General features: G+C 35.0%; 1 protein-coding gene across 1 annotated transcript in view; it reads right to left on the bottom strand.

The window, feature by feature from the left end:
* Positions 1–26,270, bottom strand: part of LIN7A (lin-7 homolog A, crumbs cell polarity complex component) — a 118,976-nt gene that overhangs the window by 33,188 nt on the left and 59,518 nt on the right. The window contains exons 3-4 of the mRNA XM_045553303.1: positions 7,717–7,788; positions 4,983–5,192 (exon numbers count right to left, since the gene is read on the bottom strand). Coding sequence (XP_045409259.1) covers positions 4,983–5,192; positions 7,717–7,788 — 282 coding nt within the window. The remainder of the gene's footprint in view (positions 1–4,982; positions 5,193–7,716; positions 7,789–26,270) is intronic.

Here is a 26,270-nt window from a genome sequence, read left to right as displayed (position 1 = left end):
AATCTTTCCAGTTAGGAAAAAATGTCTCATGAATAGGGTACACAGAGTATAGGCAGAGCCTACTTATCTGCCTCACAGTATAAGGTGGTGTGTATTTGTATGGAGGGTTATATTGTGGTCTCAGCAAAATTCCATTTGAAGACATAGAATCACTTAGTCATGGACTTAAAATGGACCTTGGGGCCAACTATTCAACCCTCTACATGGTACACATACTTTGAAATACTCAGGTGGTCTTCTATCTCTGCTTAAAACTTCAAATGATGGGCACATACTGCCTTATGACTTAGTCTTTCTCCATGTAGAGAGCTTTAAGAGTTTAAAAGCTCTTTATTACAGTAAGCTGAAATCTGCCTTCCCTGTGACTTTAACCCATTGGTCTTGGTTCTGTCATTGCACAATGGAGGACAGCTGAAGACAGTCATCATTCCCCTAAATACTCTCTTCTCCACCTTAAACAACTCAACATGTTCCTTGCATAAAGATTGCTCATCTCTGCATGAGTTTATTGTTCTGTACAAAGATGGAACCAGGATCAGAGCACAACAGAGTGTGAGCTAAACAGCACACTCAAGAGTTGGACCAACCTCTTTCCATATTCTGTACAAGATATTTGTATCAGTGCTTCTCTAATCACATTAGCCTTATTTTTCGCCCCTCTCCCTCAATTTGCCTTATATTTCTTTTGAAAACAACTGAAATTCCCCAGGATTTTTTCCCCAGGCTCTGGTATTTAGCCATTCCTCCCTGATTCTGCACATGTGTAGCTCGTTTTCTGGGCATAGGAGCAGGATTTCATGTAGACTCTTATTGAATTAGGCCTACTATATCATTCTATTGAGATTTTTCATATCCTGACTCTATCACTAAATATATTTACCATCCCTATTGGCTCCACGTTGGCTGCAACCTTTATAAATAGTCCTTTAGTCCTTCCTCAAAATTGCTGAGAAAACACTTGAGCATAAAAGGGTGAAAAGGGGATATTAGAAAGCTATAAATTATAACTGTAACATTTTGACCTCCTATTGATGCTAAATTTTAATTCAGCACTCAGCTGTAAGTTTTCACTGAGAGTTGACATAAGAAGTAGCCATACACAAAAGGCCTCTGTATTTTCTGTAAAATTGTATTAGGTGATTCAATCTATCATTTGCAAAAATCCCAAGAAAAATTTCTCTTGGGACCTAGTGATAGAAAAAAAAATGTTCTCTCCCAGTGATAGCTGAGCTGGTATGAGTTTCCTTCTGTTTTGACTTCTAAGAAGCAAAGGTAAAAAATCAATTATTCAACTGCTGTATCTCTTTTTAATTTCTATTTATTGATTTCTCCCTTTCTATCCCACTTTATTACTTAACATTCCATGTTAACAGTTTTGTATTAACATATTTTACTTTTTATCAGACATCAGGACATGTCCTTTCTAAATGCAGGCAGGATATGAAAACATACAAGTAAACAAAGATAATCAGGACATTTCAGGTGTCTTTTCAGATGTTTAAAGGTCCATGGAATATTTTTTTTTACTTTATAAGTAGGATACTTGGAAATTTTCCCCAGAGAACTTATGCTAAAGTAGTTAAGTTTTGCTTCAGTCCTCTAACTCACTTCCTTCAAAAATTTGTTCTCAGTTTAGAATGGCACGTTCTGAAAATCTTCCATATTTAATCTCCCCAAATGGTACCTTATTTCAAAGTAGAAATAGAAATCATTCAATCATTTGCTAATCTTTTCTTTTTTGGGCCCTTTCATTACAGAATAATTTTTTTTCCCATTAAGTGCTGCTACCTGCCTGGAATTATTCATACTGAAAAGACCTCTGGACTCAGCATTAGAAGCCCAGGGTTTAGGAATTGGATTAACTACTCTTTATATGACTATGAATGAGTCACCGGGTCATGAAGTTTCTCATTTACAGAACACCCGTACATATTAGACACTGTTAAAATGTACCTAACTTACTTTTAAACACTTTAAAATAGGTAGTTTATAATATATAGTTTGATTATACGGATGTGCGGTATTTTAAGCTCCAGCTCTAGGAGCTTAGTAAAGTAAACCAGTGTAGAGTGGTTGGCTAGCATTGTCTCAGAAAGGCCACACTCAAGAGGCAGCCACTACAAGAGCATTTGTGACACCTGTGTTGATGAACAAATGATGCTTTACTTATTAGCAAAAATGTGTCAGAAATAGATTTTATTTGGTGAAATTAGTGGGCCATTAACTAGCACAATAAATGTTATAAATTGAACTTAATGGTAACATGAAAGGTTTTAAATATATGTGGAATATTAAAGCCTTTTAGAGACATTCTTCATCTTTGCATGAAGAGAGTATGAAAATCTTATGGAGGCCCAGAGCCTGTACCATAAGATTGGTGGTAAAAGTTTGATCACTGAACCATACTATTTTCAACTGTGAGTTTAATAGGATTTCTGGATGTCTGATACTGAATATAAGGGTAACAAAATCCTGGCCCTGGGAATGTTGTCTCACCTGCCTCAAGTGAACCTTTTCCCCAAGGTTATGATTAGAACACCTAAATGGACAGAGATCCAGGATTTCATCAAATTTATGGAAGAGCTGTATAAGTTGATTACTGCCTTCTTGCTAACAAATGTTTGCTAACATATGCCTACATAGAGAGCAGAATTTTCTTTAGGACTTACTTTTAACATAACTAGCAAAAGCAATATCACTGGGGGTTTTTAATCCTCACCCAGCTTAATCATCCTCCTGTAGCCACACTTACCTATTAAAAGTATATGTGACCAAATTATCACAGGACAGTTTTTAACAGACACTTTGCCTCAATTTAATTTTCACCAGAGCCCTTCAGATCATTAGTATTCCTTTTTCTACAGATAAGAAAATCCAGGTTCAAGGGATATGAATTCATAATCATATGGATATTGAGTGGCAGAACCTTATCTGTTTGACTTCAATGCTCCCTGCTGCCTCCCAGGTACATTGGGAGGTCATTGCAATAAATGGATGAGTGACTGTGAAATGTCCACAGTGTTCCCTGCAAATGTGTGGGTTAACAAAGGCTTTTAGCTACTTGAGCAGAAAGTTCAAAGTCAATCACCTATTGAATTAATATATATATTTATTGTTGCTTTATACAATTATAATTACTATTAATATATTTTGGATTTCTTTATACTTTTCATACTATTTTTAAATCTATATCTTCTTTTGATCTACCCAATATATTCAGAGAAATCATAAATTCACACTCTGAGGCGTAGATTACTACGTGACGAGGGTGTGGCCTAGCTCTAAAGCCCTCTAGACCAGAAAGTTCAACTCTGAAATTATCAGTTGAAACATGCTTTGAAAAAGTCATAGTTATCTAAAGGTCAATGAAAAAGCTTATCTCAAAGCATTATTACATAGAAAAAAGTAAATAGTAATTGGAATGCTGAAGCTATATGAAATATTCATGGGATTATAATTTTGATATGCATTAGGGAACAGCAGAGTTAAATGAATCGTTTTGGATTTTATGAAACTACTAGTCAGGCTAAAAATAAAAAAACAAATGAACAAAATTCAAGATACAAATACAGAAGAATTTCACTCGATAGTAACCAGTAAAATATCACATTCCAAAAGCATTTTATTTTGGATATTGTGTTCTAAGCATAAATCAATATCACTGCAAATAACCCAAATCTAGGCAGTAGTTTATACATTAAAATCTTTAAGTTCTTAGAAAAAAAGATCTTAGATTAATAGAAAGGTAAACATTGATATGTTCCTGTTTATATTTCTGAAATTTATACTTTTAGGTTATTTATGTTTGATATAAATGAAAGTTGTGGGGAGAAAATTATTCATTTCACATGAAGCTGTTTCTTTAGCAACTAATTATAACACATAAAGGTAGTGGCATCCAAAGAATATGAGGTTATGAAAAAATATACATTCATACTTTTACTTTAAAATGTTATATATTTTTATTTACTTTAATTTCATTTGAAAACTAAAATATATATGATGAATAGGTAATGTAATCAAACTTTTTTTAGGAGAGGCTAATATACTAATACATACATATATATATATATATATTTATTTATTTTATTTTATTTTTTTTTGAGACAGAATCTCACTCTGTTGCCCAGGCTAGAGTGCCCTGGCATCAGCCTAGCTCACAGCAACCTCAAACTCCTGGGCTCAAGCAATCCTCCTGCCTCAGTCTCCCAAGTAGCTGGGACTACAGGCATGTGCCACCATGCCTGGCTAGTTTTTTCTATATATATTTTTAGTTGTCTGGCTAATTTCTTTCTATTTTTAGTAGAGACAGGGTCTTGGTCTTGCTCCTGACCTCGAGCGATCCTCCCACTTTAGCCTCACGGAGTACTAGGATTACAGGAATACATATATTTTTAATTTTTAATTATGGGTACATAATAGATGTGTATGTTTATGAGGTACACGTGATGTTCTGATACAGGAATACTATTAGACTATGGTTGTAGACCTGGCGAAAAGAATTATGAATGCATTAGCCTTTTTCATATGTATTATTATTATATAAACATTAAAATTACTCTTCTTATATAATTAAAATGACAAACCCACACACATTATAAAGTGAGGAGTTTTACCTTTATTTTTTAAATGTGTTTATTTGCTTATGGTAACTTAGAATAAAAAGCGTCTTGAAATTATTATGCCCTTCTACATGTTAATTCAATTAAAGTATTACGGGGGGAAATTCTACTAGTTGGGATAATTTCTTGGGATGATTTTCCAGCGAGCTGATATTTATGATAACTGAACAAGATGAGATGAGACATAAAAATATAAAATTACAGCCTTTATAGGTTTAGTATGCATCGATACTTAGGAAGCTGTTTGAACACAAAATTATGATTTGTTCTAGGATCTCAACACTGACTTTGGTAACAGCAGGAAAAAAAAAAAAAGAATGTGCTCAAGGAGAAAAATTTCTGGTTGTTTTATAAACATACCACTCCGTTCACTGACAGCAGCTGGTCTCCTCTTTTGAGGCCTCCGTGTCTTTCAGCCACCCCTCCAGGGATGATGCGTGAGATATAAATGGGGGAATTTTGCTCCTTTCCTCCCATCACGTTAAAACCAAGGCCTTCATCAGTCTTTGGCAGTTCGACTACCCGAGGGTGGGAGTGGCCTTCACTAGCTGCAAAAGCTGCAACTGTTGCCTGAAAGAAAAGATGGTCTTTTGGTAATAAAATGAGGGAAATGAGCCTAATCATATGTTTTGCAGTGGGTAGCTCAGGCAACTTCTAAGTTTTATAGCATTCTCCTGTGAAAGAAAGAACACAAAACGGAGGGGCCTTTTTTCATTTAGATGCCATTGGGGATTCCTTTCTTTGGTAAAGCCCCACCCATCTATTTCCAGCTTTCTGGAGCTTATCCACTACGATAAAAATTTCTCTTCATAAACATTTTCCCAGTTACCTCAGTTAGATGCAATTCCTTCTATTCCTGGACTCCAAATAGTTTTGTTACATATACTACCTACTATTATAATTATTTTGTACATGCATTGACTATGAGCACTTTAAGGGCAGAGAGTGTGTCTTGCACTTTTTCCTAAGACACACAGTCTAGTTTCATGCTTGCACATTAAAGTTCAGAAATATTTATTCCACAAATGGAAGAGCACTTACACGTGTATATGCTGGTGAATACATATATAACCCTCATATCACTGAACCACAGGCTTAGCAAATATAAGTTTTTATTTTTTATTGAGGAGGCCCAAAAGAAAATAAAAACTAAGATATAATAATAGATTCAAACAGATTGTGGACCTATATTCCACATTGTTGTGGGAGATCTTACGTGGCACATTTTTTCCTCTATATTTTACATTAATATTTCAATTATTATAGTGAAATAGTCAAAATGAACAGTCCATGGTTTTATAGCTAGATATCTAACACATCATTTAATATGGATGTAATTTTATTTTAAAATTAATATATTAATTTCTTTAGATAAGTTCAAGAAAACAACTTACCATTGGTTCCCACCCCCCATAGAAATAAAATAATAACATTTAAGTAGTTTCTACCAAGATTCTCTGCCTACTTCTTATTTTCCACTTCCATTATCCCACTGTAACCACACTTGATTAGATGCCTACTATAAAGTGATTTATCCAACACTGTGAAAATATTGATTCCAACTACTGTACATTCTTTTCCACACACAGCAATATCACATCAATTTAGCATTTTGCTACTGTCTGCATTTAGTGAAAGATAGTGAATGATATGAAAACAATGGCTTGTTTTTAGCTGCATGCATTTGCTCATGCAAACCTTGTCGTCATGCATAAGTTTTAATGGCTGACATGGATGCAATGCAGACAGCCCAGAAACAACCAGAAAATATTGTGCTATTGCAACATTATGCTGCTATCCTGCTGTTCTACATGAATAAGAAATGAGAATGGTAAAACACTACATAATTCACTTTCCCCTTAATTAAACCATGTAGGGATCATTTTTCTGTATGTGTTCCACTTCAGTACAAGCAAAGCATGATGTAATGATAATAATTCCCTCTTTTTTCCTGAGTTAAAAAGAAACTTATCAATCTACAGTGTTCGGTTACAAAATGAAAACTAAAAAATCAGGAGAGAAACCAAACAAGAGATGTTGTAACATAAAACAATTAAATGGAAAATTCTAAGTATTTTCAATGGTTCTTATTTCTTATACGCTATTAGAAGATAACAGATTTTTAAAAGCAAGTTCTGTTTCTATTATAACTTTTGTGTATTTGTAAAATAAGACCTGCATCAGTGATTTTAGTTTAAAACTAATGTCTTAATGGTCTTTTTTCTAGATATTTAATCATTTCATGATCTTACTGTAAGATTTCCATTAGTAGGGTCTCCGCAATCTCTGGATTTGAGTTTTTAAAGAGCAAATGTGGCCACTTCCACAAGAGGTGACAGCCCTTCCCTTTAGGTCAAAGCCACATATTCTTCTTCTTTTTTTTTTTTTAAATTAATTTAAAAAACTTTTTATTTTTTTATTTTTATTTTTTTTTATAGAGACGGGGTCTTATTCTGTGGCCCAGCAGGAATGCAGTGATATGACACAGCTCACTGCAGCCTTGAACTTCAGGGCTCAAGGGATCCTCCCGCCTCAGCCTTCTGAGTAGCTGGGACTATAGGCCTGAGCCACCACACCAGGTTAATTTTTTTTTTTTTTTTTATTTAGAGATGGGGTCTCACAACACCACATTCTTTCAGCAAGTTACCCACTGCTCAGCTGAGTACGTGGAAAAATCCTAGATCAGCGTGTGTAGGGTGAATTATTTTCCTGTCTAATTTAAATAAAGTCTTTTGATCTGTGCAAATAAATCTTCATGCACTGAATAGGATACAGGTTCTTTTGGATCAGAGGAATGTGTCAGAACACCATATAGTGTTTCATACAATGACCCAGTAGATTTGCTTGTGCCAAATGGACATTTAGTGAGTTTAATGAAATCATTCTCCTTTCTTAAGCTACAGAAGCAGCAGAAACGTTCAATTTTCCATTAGGATTTTTACCTGGGAAGTAGTACTGGTTCTAGACTCTGGGCTGCCACTGATGTCTAAATTTTCTTACAGTGTACACACGAGAATACCTGAAACACACACGCGCACAATCAATTACTAGATAACTGGGGTCAATTATACTTTTAAAATTACTCAAGCCTTACCTTTGCTGTGGCCCTCGCACGGAATTCAGGACAGCCGTTAACAGTTATCGTTTCATGCATATATTGATATACCTAAAATGTTCACATAAAAAAAGAAATGTGTAAGAACATTAAGAGTTTCAGTTCTTTCATTGCAGACAGGACAATACATTGCCATTATAAGATAGAAGTTCTCTATTACCAAATAAAATAGGTCTGAATCAATTATCCTGATGATTTGGACCAAAAAATACCTTCTCTTGGGACACGGAAGGCAATCACTTTTATTCAGAAGTTTTTAATTTGATTGTCTATGTTTATCAAATACAAAAACTATTTTACATTTGGTTTTATAAAAACTCTACTTTGTCATTAAAAACTTTATATATAAATTTATAGAGAGCCCTAGCTCTCAAAAATGTGATAAAAATTATATGTAAAGTTACCTCTTAAATCTTGGTAACACTTTAAAAAGAGTTTTCTAAATTAATATTCCACAAAGCTGGGATAACGGTATCTTTTCTTTGGCCCAAACTCCATCACGTTGGAAAGTATGTTACTGTTAATGATACACATTCATAACTTTGAACATTTATAACATAATCTACTCTGTGAATCTATTTGACTTCAATATGAGTGGACAGGGTAGTCAATGAGTCCTTTAAGCACAGAGACAAAAAAAAAAGTATTCCAGGGCAAAAACAAGCAAAGTAGGAGAATGTTAGAACTGGTAACACAAAGCAACATATCAGCTATGTGTTCATGTTAACATTTAGGTAAAATAGAAAGGATGGGGGTAAAATCTGGATCCAGAATGATGTCTTAGAAAGAGCACAGGTTTTGATGACTAATGCACCTAATTTTGAGTCTTACAATACAATGGAGAAACTATGAGGCCTTGTTTCACTACTCTGACCCTCTTTCTGCCCATCTGAAAAATGGGTAAGGAATATCTATTTAGTAGGGCCATTGTTATTTGAAACAATACTTTCAAGGCTTCTGGTACCTAATAGCACTCTTTAAACAGCAGATATTCTTACCAATTATGATTTTTAGATACAACTACACAACTATAGAAATCATTAAAACATGGTAGAAAAAAATATTTTCCTTTTAAACTGCTAGAAATGGAATCATAAAATCTTTATATCAATGGTAAAATAACTGCTTCATCTTAAATGAACTGATATATGGAGAAAGAACCTTAAAGAATAGTTTGAAGATGATATTTGGAAAAAAATATCAAGGTTAAATATATTGGACTATATGCTCATTTTGGATTTAAATAATAAAGGTGTAAAAATCTATTGCATAATGAAGAAAAGCAAAAATCCATTTGGTATTATGCTGGAGTAATTTTTTGGAGTAACTCATTAACTATTTTAGTAAAAAAATGAAATAGGAAAATTACGATTGAAGGCTTGAAGGGTTTTTCCTTTCCATTAATCTTATTTTACTTGCTTAAGTCAAAAATTATTAAAGTGAATCTAAAATTTGATTAATTCTTGCATTCAGCAACCATTTATTGAGTGGCTGGGACTAATCTCTTCCTCACATTTTTGACTGACTCATCATTTCTCTAATATATTTGGTTGAATCTCCACTAATGCTTACTCATCTTTCTTGGGTGACATGGTTAGAAGAAAATAGACACAGTGGTCTGGACTAAAAAGGTAGAAGTACAATTCAGATTCTACCTTTCAGCTTTGAATTGCCACTGAACAATTGAGATATTCAATTTCTGTGAGAGATCTGAATGGGAATGAGAACAGGTTTCTAGGAGAGCATTTGTGGAATTTGAGACATGTTACTGCAAATTCTCCAGGCTACCGGAATAGCCTTAAATATAATTCCATGTTATTTCTTTGGGAGTGCATCATTTTGTTTCATAGAGACAGCCCTTCCACTAGATTCTACTTATTTGCTCTTACAGCCCATTTAAGAAGAAGATTTTCCCTGCCCTGCTCCTCTTGTTAATAAACTCTCTCAAATCTGACCCTTTGCTCAACCCTAACTCATTATCTCTTTCTGAAAGCATTGCATTAGTGCCTTAATTGGGTCTCCCTACCACCAAACAGTATTCACTTCAGTTATTATCATCAAGTACCTACCTGACCATGTCACTACTGTGCTCTTGGCTGTCTGCTGCCCTTACAGTAAGGTGACAAAGTCAAATGCCTACAGAAGTCAAGCCAGAAATAATAATGCAGAACCCAGCCTTCTCCAGTCTAGTCTTTTTTTCCTACTTCCTTTCCTCCATCCCCACCACTCCCTAAACATATTAAACCCTCCCAGTTACCCAGGCCTTTGCACATGCTATTTACTCTGCTGGGAATGCCCTTCCACCTGGCAGACTCTTTTTTATCCCAGTTTAACATGATGAATAAAGGCCCAATTCAAATATTATCTCCTCTGTTAAATGTTCTCTGCCTCCCTCAAGCAGACTAAGTCTCACCCTCCTTAGTTCCTGGCCATCTGAACTTGTCTGGGGTTATTTTAGTTAACATTTCCAGGGAAAGTGACTTCTTTGCTTGCATCTAAGGATGTTTATGGAGATAATCATTCAGTAAATAATTTGGACACTGTCATCAATTGGTTAAAACAAAAGATAATTTTGTAAGTGCTTAAGATATGGTAAATAGCATGTACCTGACAAATAACACAAATTAAGAATAATTATCCTTAACATCCCAATTTGAATTCTGAATTAAAAAGTGGAACATGCAAGGGGCAGTACCGTGTAGCAGATAATTGCACAGGCTCTGAAGATAACTTGGAAACAAACCCTGGCTCTGCCATTTACTAATTGTATGATGTTGGTCAGTAACTTGATTTCTCTGGTGCTAAATTTCCTCATTTGAAAAATGTGCCTTCAAATAGTAACTAACTTCTAGGTCTGTTACGAGGATTAAACAAGACAGGAACAGTTTGCTACAGGTAGTAAGTTTACCAAAAGTTAGCTATTATCCGTATTGCTGTTGCTGTTAATTAATGTTTCTCATCTTATTTGATCCCAGGATCTTTTGGGGAGAATCTCCTAGGACTAGCAGTCCATGAACACTCTTTACAAAGAATTGATCAAAGGCTGTAGTTCTCAACTGGGGGCAATTTTGCCCTCCAGGAGACATTTGGCAATGTCTAGAGACATTTTTGGTTGTTACAAACAGGCAGGAGAGGGGTGCTATGGCTTCTAATACATGGTGGCCAGGGATGATGCTAAATTTCCTACAGTGCACAGGGAAGCATCCCACAACAAAGAATTATCTGTGAAAATGTCAGTAGTGCTGAGGCTGAGAAATTCCGATCTAAAGAGTCCAGCTATATCTTTTCTTCTTATATGCAATAATTAGTAAGCCATAAAATCCCACTTTTATAGCAGATCTATAATAGGGCAGAAGATCTTATAAATGTTTAATAAATATTTGTTGAAGTAAATTATCATAATTCTGGTGTGCATTTAATGAGGACTTACTCTGGGTCAAATGTAATGCTAAACATTTTATATACATGAGCTCATTTAATTCTCACAATTTATGATTTGGGCATTTTACACACAATGGAATGGAGTTGCAGAGATGGTAACATGACTATGATCATAAAGCTAATTAGTCACCAATTTGTTATACAAATTCATCAGTACTGCCTCCAAAATCTTTCCTCTTTAAACCATATCAGGTTTTCTTATATTAAGACAGCATCAAACTACTACTATTTTGACAGCATGCATGCAAACAAAAACTTGCAGATGCCACAAGCAGTTTTTATATTTTGAATAAATGTATCTAGGTTTTATATAGTAGCTACCATTAAACAAATGATGGCTGTAAATGTACAATTCAAGAATTATGCAACCAACAAATTCCTCACCTCAAATGAGAGTGAAATATCATTTTAAGCTCCCTTTATGATTATAATATGCTAAGATTTAGTGAACTGAATCCAACATTATTGCCAGTCTTTTTTTCCCCCCCAATAAAACACAATAGATTCTAATTAGTTGGTTTTCAAAAGTGAGCTGAAGAGAACATGATCTGGTTAGAGAGTCAGGTCAAAGCCTGGATATATTAATTCTATTTCCATTAGCTATGTCACTTTATGAATTTCCTTAGCCTCTCATTTCCTAAGGGACAAAATGTATCCATGCCTACCTTACTCTTCAAGGACAACTATAAAAGTATTTGTAAAATTTTGAAGAAAGTTACCATGGAAAGCTAAACTATTTTACCAGATACCCCGAGAGAGTTCTTAAAGGGAAAAGAGAAAATAATTGTATGTGCTTCGACAAGGGGCTTTTAAGTGGGGCTGAATCCTTTGGGTTCCAAAATGTTTGATAAACTTAAAGCTACAGCATTCTAAGCATGTTCCATTTGGTAAGATGGGTTTAATTCCTAGTGTAAGGCAAATAATTGATAGATACCCTCATACCTTAGATTTCAGCATCAGTAATTTCCTAACCTTGAATAAATCTCACAGATTCAGCAGCATTGTGCATGTTTAGAACATATTCCAAGCTGTTGAAAATTTAAAAATATAGATCAATGCAATTAAAGCAATGAAATTGTAGTGAGTTGGTTCAAAAGTTCATTTATTCATTCGTTCGGCTAATTCTATTTAGGAGCTATTCTAGTCAATGTGTTAGGCACTTGGGCTAAATTAAGAGAGGAAAAAAAGGCTCTTTCTAAAACTCTCACATAACATTAATTTTCACTATAGAAGGGCTGGTTTAAATTTTTTAAATGAATAATCTACATTTTACTTTATATTGAAAAGCAAATAGACTACTTTTCCTAGATGGAAATTTTATCACTGAAAGAATAACAAGTACAAATGAAGTGAAAGTTTTACTGTCACTTCAATTTATATATCAAGTTTATATACACAGGCCATGCAGACTGTATCACAATATAATTTTTATATTGTTAAACATGTGGGATATGCAAGCTTCATATTTTTATTTATTTTATTTTATTTTATTTTTTAAGACAGAATCTCACTCTGTCACCCCAGCTAGAGTGCAGTGGTGTCAGCATAGCTCACTGAAACCTCAAACTCCCAGGCTCAAGCAATCCTCCTGCCTCAGCATCCTGAGTAGCTGGGACTACAGGTGCATGCCACCATGCCCAGCTAATTTTTCTATTGCAAATTTCTTCTTGATCTTGAAAACCCCGATTGGTACAGAGAGGTAGGTAAGGGATGACAAATCTATATTGTGAGTTCTTATGCTGGGTCCCTTTTCTATGTGACTTTAAGTAACCTACCACTTGTGTACATTAGTTGTCTATTATGTAAAACCCTATCTTCAAAGAGGCAGTCAAAGAAGGTAAAGTATGTGGTTTTAAAAACCATAATCCACTATTCTTATTTTATGCTCTTCTTATAATAGCTGCTATTATTTCTATTATTACTATTATATGTACACCCAAGAAGCAATTGGAATGATACCTTTGGAATTTAGTTGCGTAGCCAGCAGCAAGTTCAAAGAAAAAAAAAAATCTTAAGTTTAAAATTAGATTTTGAATGTTCTTTTACTTTTATAGTATAGTTTTATTACCCTTTGTATTTGGATGTTATTTAACAATTTCTGTGTGTGGCAGGCTCTAGGTAGACTCACTTCATACAATCCCCATTTTCAACCCCCTCCTCCCAACGTTGTCTGGGCATCTGACCTAGTTCTCTCCAGTGAGAATCCAGCTGGAGGTAGGTGAGAAGCCTCTGAGAAAGCGTTGCTATCTTGGTGCGAGTGCTGTCCTTTCCCATATTTTACTTCTTGCCATGAGTGTGGACATTAGCAGCCGTAGTTGCAACCTTCAACTTCAAGAGAAAGGCCAGGGAACCATACAGATATCATCAGTTCTAAAGACACGGAGCCCCTGAATGCATGCAAACAGCTGCCTATCCTTCAACTTCCTGTAGTGGAAAAAAAAAATAGTCCTGTTTGTTGCTTAAGCAAACTGAATCCACTGAAGTTGGATTTTCTGCTACTTTCAGCCAAAAGAATTTCTGATTGCTGTATTACCCAAGTAAATGTCATACAGATCTATGTTGTCTTTAGGGTCTCTTTTCTTCTACTTCTTCCAATTCTGAAAGTTATAATTTTGTCCATTAGAAATTAGTGCAAATTTGTTAATATGAGGGCCTAAAAACTGAGAGGCAAGACTAAAATCATAGGTTTTTTTTTTTTTTTTTTAAGCAGAAACTAACTCTTTGAAGGACACTGTTAAGAAAATGAAAAGACAAACTAACTGGGAAAAATGTTTACAAAACATATACCTGATAAAGGCCCCATGTCCAGTATTTATAAGGAACTTTGAGAAGTCAATAAAAATTAAACACAATTAAAATATGGGTAAAGTATTTAAACAGGCACATTATCATGGAAGATATATGGGTGGCAAATATGAAAAGATCCTCAACATCATTAGTCACTTAGGGAAATTCAAACTGAAACCATACTTAGATACATCTACACTCTGATTAGAATATGTAGGTTAAAAAAATCATACTGATGGTATCTAGTATGGGCAAGAATGTTGAACATCTATAACTCTCATACATTGATGGTGGGTATATAAAATAGTACAGCCACTTTAGAAAGCAGGATAACAGTTTTCTATAAAATTAAATTCACATTTACTGTAAGATTCATTCATCTAAGCCTAGCTACTTATGCAAGATAAGTAAAAAGTTATAGTCACACAAAAACAAGATGCAAATACTTATAGCAGCTTTATTTATAATTGGCACAAACTAGAAACAACCCAAATAGCCTTCAGCTGTGAATGAATAATCTACTGGAGGTATATCAATACAACAGAATACTACTCAGCAATAAAAAGGAATAAACTACTCATACATACAGTAATGTGGAGGAATCTCAAATGCATTTTGCTAAGTGAAAAAATCCAGACTCTGTAATGATTTTGTTTATGTGACACTTTGGAGAAGGCAAACCAATAGGGACAGAAAGCAGATCAAAGATTGCCAGAGGCAGGGAGTAGGGACAGCATGATGAAATTTTTGGTGGTGTCGGAACTGTTGTTCTGTATCTTGATAATGGTGATGGTTACACAACTGAATGTGATTATTAAAACTCTTAGAATGGTATACTGAAAAGGGGAAATATTACTATATGTAAGTTATACTTTAATAAACTGACTTCTAAAAAGCAGAAAAGATTTTTGAAGAGATGACAATATTCAGAAGCTTAATCATGATTTTAGAAGTTAAAATAAAGGTTTTGAAACACAAAGACATATATACGAAAATATTTAATATAATAAAAGGATGACATTAACCCTCACTCCTGAAAGTTTGTAAGTGTGGAAAGCAACAGATACACTTTAATGGATAAGAACATGTCTTTAACACATGGGATGCTCCAGATATTTTGTAGAGCCTCGTTATGGATGGGCTGGATACCAAAATGTCAACAGAATTACAATTAGGATCATATAAACCCCTCTATATCAGTGACTGTAAAAATGAAGCAAACCTGATATCTACACCTATCTATATGTTTTTTAATGGATTTCCTGATTTTTCAGATTTAGAAACTCAGATATGAGTTGAATAAAGAAACAAATATTTGATGTGGTATCTGACTTTAAAATATTTAAATATCCTCAGAACATTAAAAATAAAGATTAAGGTCTCCATATTCTTTTATAATTATAGGGCAACTGGGTAGTTGGACAACATTCATAATATTAAGCCATGACGTATTTATCATAATACAATAAAAACACTGCAGGTTTTATGAACGCAGATTTTAGGCCAGAGGAGGTATCTAAAATGACTTTGTGGCTCTAAACTTAATTGTATTCAGTGGAATGGAGTCCATGCCAGCAAAATTAAGTTCTCTGATGTGAATGTGCGTAACGTGCACATGGATATGACTATAATAAAATATCATAGAAATAGAGCTTACATCACCAAAAACTTGTTCTACTTATTTTAGGGTGTTTTATAGAAACAATTGATGAATCAATTGAGTTGATTCATCTGCTAAGGAAGAGATATTCCTAAAAATATCTATTTTTTGTCTTAAGTTTCTTCTTCCATTTTGAAAAACTGGCAGCCACATACAAATTTTATGTATTTAAAGCTATAGTTATCCCTGTATCTTTTTATCTTTTATATATATTTTCCATATGCTTTTGTAACTGTGGAAAACATTGTTTAAAATTGCAATGTTAGAATTCCTATAAACTAAAGATTTTGGGGTATAAAATTCACTGTCTAGAGCCAGCGTTTTTGGTAAAAAAAAAAAAAAAAAGAGTAAAATTAAATAGCACTCACTGTTTACTGTTTACTACAGTAAAGTCCTGTTTACTACAGTAAGACCATCAAGGCTCAAATCAATCCAATAAAAATCAGAGAAGAGTACAATATCCAGAGTAATGTCTTTCCACATTTCTCTACGGCCATCAACTTTGATGAAAACATGTCATCCACTGGACAAGAAAAAATATTGACAGGTATAAAGAAGCACAGGACAACATCTCTATTGGGTTGAAATGATACACAAAAGAAGGTTCAGCCAACAAAGCAGACATTTGATGGTATTACCGGGTGAAATCAATATGGCTACTGACAATTCCTTCAGGAAGGGGCCAAGGACTTGGAGAGGAAGAATCCCCCTTGATTCAGTGAAAACTGCCATGTGAAATACTCTTTTTATTCAAATAATGAAGAGGAAAACAAATGGGCTCTCCAGTTTTCAGTCACAAAGAACACAAAAGACCTTCTTTAGGCAATTAGCTCCATTACTTCATTAGTATTTTAAACCATGCTGATGTAGTGTAGAGTAAAATAAATGCCTTTGGCTGGACAGTGCTTCCTTTCATCACTGAAGAAGAAACCTTAGTTAACACTCATAGATAACCACTATTGTCTTCAAGAAACAAAATCAGCCTTACTACAGAGCCTCTTACTCCAATTGCATCCTGACAGGATGCATCACACAACAAAGTCACGAATAGGATGGCATTACTTATAATTAAAAACAAAAATAAAAAAAACACTGAATTTGAAGATTGAAAATAAATGTGATGCAAATGTGATGCTTTGGAACTAAAAATTGATGGTCTACTCTCATCCATTTAGCCTCTGCACACCTTCTTAGTGTTGCCACAATACTCTTAAGGAAGGAAGACCTCAGGTGATTGATCAGCATCCAGGAACTATATATAGTTTTGCTTTATTAGTGGTATTGATAGTATCTCTAAAAGGTTAGCAGCCATGAGATACACCTCCTTCTCTTTCTGCATCCATGTCACAATAGCTTAGGTAGGGGGTTCCAGCTTGGGGCAGATGTAGCTGGTTTTCTTATTTTATATTTCATAGTCTAGGCCAAACCAGACATCTTAGACTCAGACTAGAGGGAAAGAGAGGGTTGATTTAGGTATCTAGCCCAAAGCTCTATTTCTAATCTATATTTTATCAGGAAGAGCTTCACTAGAGAAGATTTGGGTACTTTACATGTTGATGACAAAGTGGTATTTTGTTTCCCATTTGGCTATGGTCCTATTACCTAGCTTCCTTCATAGTAATCCCTGAGAGGGAAGGATGGAATGTAGAAGAGGATATGGACCCCTGGTTATGATACTGTCTTAATTGCACTGAAACCTCAAATCTACTTCTTATAGCCCACAAGTGTATTTCTGAGCTCAGCTATACGACTCAAACATTCTGCTGCAATGTGATACATGCCATTTATGATTTGCTTTAAAGGACATTAACTAGACGACAGATATAGAAAAGCTGAAATGGTTCATAATTTATGAACAATTTCATGTCCTAAAGTAAATTTATGTGAAAATGGTATTACTAGATTGAAGGAAAATATAGTCTCAAGTTGCAAATGATCACCATTGCTCAGATTTAGATGAAGATGAGGCACATTTCAGACAAAATGATGCCCTTAAATATCTAACCATTAGCCTAGATAAGTTACAAAGGAACTGGGACTTTTTCTGAAATGCTATTTATAGATTAAGTTTAATGAGAGGGGCACATTAAGAAACTTCTCCAGCACTCCACCTCTTAAGTGATATGGGAGGATGGGAGAACCCTCGGTATTCTAGGACCACTTAACAAAGATTAAACATTTTCTTGTCCCTGACAGTAAATGGCACATCCTTTCATTTGTTTTTGGTTTTGGGGGAATACAGTAGGGAAGCATTAGGACTACTGGTATGTTACATAACACAGTCCTCAAAAATCTCTGTCAATTTTGAAATTTCCAAAAGTTATTTATATCACTTGTTTTAAGTGAATTAAAATGACTATGCCATTCACTTAATTTTCTGAAGGGAATAGAAATACTTTGCTCAGTTTTACATCTTCACAACTAATTATTCTGAATAATACTGAATATTATTCTGAATAATTAGTTGTGAAACAATAAAATTGAAGAATGACTATAATTTTTAAAATTGTGCCATTAACCTTTAACTTCACTACTTATTTTTATAATTGGTTGATATTTCCTAGTGGGTTCTTAACACAAATAACTTTTATAAGGTAGTGCATATTAAATAACTTGTACAAATCATTATATAACTTCAAGAAAAAAAATGAGATCACAACAGGGCATTTCTACTGGGTCCACATGGCAGGTGGCCAAGCTACCCAGGAGAAATCTCTTTCCTTATAGCTGTCCAAAAAGAATTCCCTTATGGCAGCTGTTCGCTATCCAGCCCTTGTTACACAGCCAGAGGCTGTTATGACAGGAAATGCCTGAGCAAAATTTTGAGAAGATGTCATTTCCAATTAACATAGCACCAAAGTGACTGGATTATCCCTATTTGCTAATTTTGGGGAAGATTCAAACAAGGTTTGGGGCTTAAAATCTATCTTATTTTTTACTGTTTGGATTATGATGGTGTAAAATTTCATGAAGGATTCCAAAGTGCTAGGATACTGGCTCATCATGGTTGAAATTTAACAGTGTACTTAAAAGTTTCCTAGGGTTGTAAAACAAAAAATAGTTCCCTGTCTTTATCAGGGAAATGAATCAATCATTTTGGAACAATTAGGTCTATACTGTCATTGTCATAGGACTCATCAGCTAATCAAATGAACACTGAAGGGAAAAAAATAACTCACTTATTAAGAACTAACCTGATTATTCAGTTGATTGAATTAAAGTTATTATAGCTAATGATAAGGTTGCCAGACATAGCAATAAAAATACAGGATGCACAATTAAATTAAAGTTTCAGATAAATAATGAATAAATTTCTGGTTTAAGTATGTCCCATATAATATTTGAGGCATAGTTAATAATACTTCATCATAAATAAAGTAAGGTTAAAAAGGAGACTATTACAGTTTGGCAGGCAAGAGATGCTGACAATAGTGAACACAATTAAGGCGTAAACCAAACATAATTTGGTGATGGTGAGAGACTCTGGGTGAGAAAGGATGGGAAGAGGTCCAGTTTGGTGGCATGGTAAAGAGTGTGGGATGATGAATTGGATCTTGGACAATGTTGTTTGAGTGTCTTGTGATCTCTTAGAGGAGATGTTCATTAGACAGCTGGATACATAGGTCTAAAGCTCAGAGGAAAAATATAGGCTTTAAGATATAATTTGTGAGTTACCTCTTTAACTGGAAATGAAGCCCTTTGTGTATCTGTTATCTTCTAGGAGAAATTTAGAATAAGATGAGAGGATTTTTAGGGGATTCAATATCTACGTATATAATTAAGAGGCCCAGACTCAGTCTTACATTGACATCTTTTTAAATTTATATAACTCATATGTACTCCTTTTCAAGTGAATTATATTCAAGAGAAAGGGAATACAAAGAAAATAACTTTTAAGAGGTGATTTTCAAATAAAAGTAATTCACATACACTATAGAAAGTATGTACAATATAGAACTGCACAAGCAAGACATTAAAATTGTTTATAATTCCATACCAAGGAACAACCACTGTTAACATTCTGTGGTATTTATTTCTAGTCTGTTTTATTTATTGATTTTTAAAAATATATAGCAAATCAGTCATTACTTTTTGTAATCTATTTTTTGTTTTTTCTTTATTTTTTACAATATTTGGAAGTTATGAAATCTCAGTACATATTAATATTCATTCTGCTTAAAGCTTTATATTAATATTACTCCAGTTTGGATATATCATAATTCATTTAATCAATCCTCTAATGACGGGTTTCACTTTAATTCTCACAATCTGTACTGCAGCAAATGATCTTGGATATCTCTTTTACAGGTGTGAGAACATCTCTTTATTACAAATTCATTGAAGTGGATTATTGGGTCAAAAGTATATGATTTCCAATGCTGATAGATATTGGTATGTTGCCTCTTTAGTAGGATTTTGGCAAACTACAGATGGCAGACCAAATGAAGCCCAGTGCATGCCAGCAACAAGGGCAAGAGATGGGCTAAGAAGCAACAACCTACATCCCCCATGGAGAGACAATTTGTGGCCCCAAGGCCTATTAATGGGTGAATGAATAAACAAATTGTGGTATATCTGTATTATGGGCCACTACTCAGCAATAAAAAAAAAATAATCTATTGATTCATACAACAACATGGATGATCTCAAAACAATTCTTTTGAGTGAAACCAGAAAAGAAAAAGCATAGACTACATAATTTTATGTATGTGTTTGTTGTAGAAGAATTTTACAAAACTTCACTGCATTGTATTAGTTGTACAATATTCTACCTACTGTCCACAAATTACAAAAAGAAAATAAAGCAGTGTCACAGCTCATCACTCATAATTTGTTACCAGAAAGATTGAAAGAAGTTTGGAATCATGTGTAATAGTGAAATAAGGCTCAGTATTTCAGAAAATTTATCAATGAAAAAATAAATCTGAGACATGTCATTCAGATTGCAAAACAAAATCTTGCCCAACTCAAAGTCCAGATAAATGCTAATCCCTCTTGGCTTTTCCTTTAGCAGAAGAGTGATTGAAACAGTGTCACACTGAATTGTCCAGCATCTGTCTGTCCTAATGGAGATCACTTTCCTCTACTGACAAGGGAGTCTTCACAACCCCCCTCCACCCCAGTTCATTCAAAATTGTGAGTGGACCACTTCAACCTCCCAGTAATGTCAGCAGGAATCAAAGCTGTCCTAACCCAGAACAACTGGATAAATTATACATCTCTTTGGATCTGGATGAACTATTTGCTTTTTCTTCACGAATGGCATACTTTTTAAATTAAATAATCTTCAGAGACAAGCAGATTAGGATGTGCTGTTTGGGGGTCCCGAGTTACAGCTTCTTTAAATTCCTGTGTAATTCCTCTAGAGTGAATGCCGTGGAGGAAGACAGAAATCCCTCTTTCCTTCACTGGAATGAATAGAACACCGAAGTTTTTAGGCTTTCATGCCTGTTGCAGATACTCTTGATACCCATCAGCAGTTCACTTCTGATGTCATACTCTTTTTTGCCATACCCTTTAGCAGACCTCTGAGTGTGGAAATGTAGCCTGAAAATGCTGTTTCATTTACGCTGAGTTTCTGTTGAATGCTCTTCTCTTCACCAGCTAACCTTTGGAGAACTGCCTCTTGCTCATGTTCTACAAACTGGTTCGGGTATTCACATTCACAGAACAATTTCTGTATCCGATTTTCCCCCCTATTTCTCAGTTCTAAGGGCTTTCTGTCTTGAATGCCTATTAATTTTTGATTGTCTGCAACTTTCTTTTTGAGAGGCTTGATGGAACTGCTGAGCCTTTCCCTGTGATGAGGGGCAGCGTCCTTTCTGGGCCTCATGTGGTGACTGACCCTAATCGTCAGGGGGCTCAGCACACAGGAGAGATCACAACTCTAGGTTTTGTCAAAGAAAAGGATCAGGATATGATTGTGTTTCTCACACAAGCACGTTGGTTCCTGCCTCTTCTTCTTGCTCCTGGTAATATGGGACAGCTTGACAATTTCAGTCATTCTTCCCAGCAGGGTGTTGTTCCTGAAGTGTCCCTCTTGGCACTGGTGACACCAAACAGGCAAGAGAACCCGTCCTATACATCTGCCCAGGACTGCTGGGTGAAGGAGATACCAAAGTTGTTCTCACATTTGATGGTGATAGGGTCACTCAACTAATCCAAACAGTTTTGGCAGCTGGCATCTGCCTGGAGTTCTGCCAAGACTGCCACAACTGCCCCTGAGCTGTGAACGAATGTCTGGACTAAGGTGGGCTTTCTCCAGAAAGGGTTAGCTCTGCAGGTACTCTGCAGTGAGAAGCAGACACACCCTCCGATATCACTGCCCTTACTGTGCTGGCTGTCTCCTTGTCTTAATTAGTTAGCGTTGATGTCCCCTGAGACCACTGGTCCCCAGTTGCAGAGGGAGGTGCCCAGAGGAGCTCTGCTCAGAACCTGCAGCTAATCTTTCATTAGTTGGGCAACTAGCTGCCCATGGCAGCCCAGAGGATATAAAGTTAATCTAAGCAATTCTCTTGGCCAGAAAGCAGACGTGACTCCAAGACCCATCCCTATTAGTTCCCAGAGCAGACAGCTCTGTGGTGGGTCTGTGAGGCAGGTCTTTGACAGTTGTCTCTAAAGCCAGTCTTGCATCAGATTGTATGTAATCTGATTTTTTACTTAAAATATTGTGAACATTTTCCCCATGAATTAAATACTCTTTTACATTATTGTAAAGGTGCCAACATGCTTAATATTATAAAAATACCACAATTTATTTATGAAAAGATAATTGAAAAATGAAAAGTCCTCTATGTACGTATTGCTATAGTCTGAATGTTTGTATCCTCTGCAAATTCATATATTGAAATATAGTCAACAATGTGATGGTATTAGGATCATTTAAAGATGTTTTAGATTATGGTTGTGTGGTCTTCAAAAGAGATCTCAAAATAGAAAAATAGAAGATTTGGTTCTTTTTCAAAGAAGTTACCAGATGGCTAAGGTTAGAAATATCTCAACTATGACCAAGTCCTTCAGTTTATACTAACCCTACAGTGAGTCAGGCACAATTTGGTAAACTGTGAAGCCTGCAAAAATAGTTTCATCATATTTCACAATTTCCAGATACCCTGTAAAATTATGAATTATAATCTTTTATATGATACAACTATATATCTAGGATTCTCTCTTCTCGAATTGACTATATTGAAAATGAAGACTACTGTTGATTCTTGTTATTTGCAGTCATGTTTTATCTGCAGACACTGAATTAACAAATATAGAATCATCGCTTCTATTAATAGACAAAGTACAGGGTTAGGTTCCTGTGAGCCTCTGGTTACAACATTTTCACCAACAAATCAATTCATAAATGTTTTATGTGTGCTTTTGTTTAAAGACATCTTATTTAATGTATATTTTTGATTCATTAACATTGGACTCAAGTCCAACAGCACTATAATGCATGCCTGAATGAAGCTTATCTAACATGTATTTTCCATGTAAGGCATATCACAGATTTCTCGTGCTGAGAAACACTAGACAGCACTTCAGCACTATGGGGAGGGGCATTTTAAACAGCAAAATCACCAAGAGAAAGCACAAAAATATGATGGATGTGGCTGGCAAGAAAGAGATGGCAAAAAGCTCACTTGTTTACAACAAGTTGTTACAAGAAGGCAGAGCTTTTCCTTGTTCATCCTCAGCTGGGAATTTGAGTGTGTGTGTGCCTTGGGGTCAGCGGTCCCCAGTGTTTTTGGCACCAGGGACTGGTTTCATGGAAGACCATTTTTCCACAGACTTGGGGTGGGGGGATGGTTTTGGGATGATTCAAGTGCATTACATTTATTGTGCAGTTAAACCTCTCTGCTAATGATCTGTATTTGCAGCCACTCCCCAGCAAATGGCATCACCACCTCAGCTCCACTTCAGATCATCAGGCATTAGATTCTCATAGAAAGCATGCAACCTAGATCCCTCGCATGCACAGTTTACAGTAGCGTTTGCACTCCTATGAGAATCTAATGCGGCCACTAATCTGACAGGAGGTGGAGTGTATGTGGTGATGCAAGTGAGTGGCTATAAATACAGATGAAGCTTCCCCCACTCCAGGCTCACCTCCTGCTGTGCAGCTGAGTTCCTAACAGGCCATTGACCAGTACCGTTCTGTGGCCCCGGGGCTGGGGACTGCATCATTGGGTGACTCAAATTTTTCTCCAGTAAAAGAAGGTAAAGAATTAAGAATTCCAGATTGGGTTTGCCTTTACCAACAGCAACATCATTACCAGAACACCAGACTACACTCTTTACAGAAAGGAGTTTTCCATTATATCTTTTCTCATGTGTTCCATTACATTCAAGTTATGTTCAAGGCACCATATTTGGTTCTGCATAATTAATTTTATACGATGGATGTTAAGACTGTAAAACAATCATTAGGTTCTGATTTGAAACTAAAGACTCCCTCTAGCTCTTAAACTTATATAACTTTGATAAAAAGGAAGAGAGAGAAAAGGAAGGGAATTTTAAGGATGCTGACTTAAGGCTGGCTTCTATTAGACTTGTATTTCAAGCTCATTCATTCAAGGGCTAAATAGACTCTCACAAATAATGATTTAGTTCTCCATTTTCTTGTAGTTTAAAATAGGTAATTGATGTAGAGCAAGTAATCAAGCATAATTAAACATGCTTTGTTTGTAAAGGTAGAGCCTAAAAAAGTTCTAAGGTTTGTTCTACAAAAGGGCAATGTGTCCTCTTAAAGATAAGAGAAAGAGAGCACATAATCACCTACCCAAAGGTACATATAAACTTAACCAACCTGCTACTAACCAAGGATTTTATTTGGCTTGAATTATCTAAATTTCCCAGGCTTGATCTTCTTTTCTAAAGAGTTGTTTAATTATATATGTCCTAATGATCACAATGGCTCAGTCATCCAAGAAGAAGAAAAAGGAGGTTTATAATAATTCCCTTGGTAGAAAAAATACAGGGTGTCCCAAAAGTTGCCATACATGGGGAAAATGGGAAATTGTAGCTAAATGTACCTTTATTTACAAAATATTCATTATAAAATTTTACAAAACTTTTACTTTGTAGGGAGGCTTTTGGGACACCCTGTATTTTGATGTGGTCTATCTGATGTGGCATTTTGACATAGTTCTCTTAACATGGAACAGTCAATTTAAAATATTATTCTTTTTATGACCAAGCAATAGATACAACAGACATCTCTGGTTCTCACCCCACCCTGTACCTCATCTGGTGGGGTATGGATTATGATGCTTAAGAATAGAGTAAGAACATCTCCTGAGCATATCAGCTGGAAATTATTTTTTAAAAGCTAACTGATGAAAGATTTGTTTTTTGAACAACATCAAAATGTTCCTTTGAGAAAGGGCAGCAGAAAACATTCACTTAGCCCTCAAAATGTATCTCGAGTTTTGTTTTTCAAAAACTTCAGCTGAATTTTGCAAAATTTCATGTTTTTTTAAAAATAAAAAGGTTTGTTAAAACATTATTTACACAGATATTTTTTCATTATTCCTCTCTATGGAAGTCTCAAAAGATAGAGTTACATTCATAAGTTTAAGGACATAATGCTGTAGCAACTATGTTTATTTCTGTGTTGAAATGGAATCAGTTGACTTAGACATAGGGCTTAAGGCGACAAAGCAAATCAATTTCAAGAGTCAATCTGCAAGGCTTGACCCCACTGCTCTAATTATCCCCACTCCACTTGGGATCTGCATAAGATTTTGTTAAAGTTGTTTTCACATCAAGACTAGGAAAGAAAAGAAAAGAAATGAATCACCTTATTGTTACAATGGTACAGAACAAAAGTGATGCGGAGAAAATAATGGCTGTTTACATTTGTCATTTTAGGATGAATGCATTTAAATATTTTGTTTTGAAAAATGATTTTTTTTTTATTTGCCAGGAAGTAGACATGTGTTTTCATTAGGGACATTGTTGGAAAATCCCCACAAAGAAAAACATCTGCATCATTATCACTACTGTCAGAAAAATTCCCTGGCATGCAAAGCACTGAATGCAGCTTGTCTCAAGCAGCAGAGATGCTAACTCATTAAAAAGCCCAGACCTGAAAATGAACTAAACTTCATTTAACTTTTGGAAGTGATATGCCAGGTTTAATTATAGTATGTAAAAAGAAAGGCACCGAAACGCAACATTTTTATGTGAAAAATATTTCATGAGACATTTTCTCTCTGAAAGAAAAAGTAGGTCAGTTTTATCAAAGTAAAAGATGATTTGAATTTGAATGCATTATTAACCTGTCCTTGGGGATGACAAAAATCTGTCTTTGTATTTCCATATCCTTCAAATTAAATCCTATAAAAATCTAAGTTAGTTTAGAAAGGGGGAAAGAAAAGCTCAAAAAGCTTTAATTAGGTTGAAGAGCTTCATTAGTACCTTCCCTCAATTTGGTAAATGCCATCAATTCAGATTGATGCAAAGAATCTCTCAGACACTGCGTATTCCTCTCACATTGCCCATTCATTTTTATTAGAGATGATTGTCAGCATAACTCAGCATTAAATAAAAACAACCTTCTGATTCCATGCCTGTTTCAAAGTTTATAGTGTCCTCATGTTCTTACTGCCAATCTAAAAGCATGTTTTTTAAAGTCTTTTATTTATTTTTT

The sequence above is a fragment of the Lemur catta genome, chromosome 6 (assembly GCF_020740605.2).
Source record: "Lemur catta isolate mLemCat1 chromosome 6, mLemCat1.pri, whole genome shotgun sequence".
Lineage (NCBI taxonomy): Eukaryota > Metazoa > Chordata > Mammalia > Primates > Lemuridae > Lemur > Lemur catta.
Note: the sequence above shows the minus strand (reverse complement) of the source record. Positions and strands in the feature narration are given on the sequence as shown.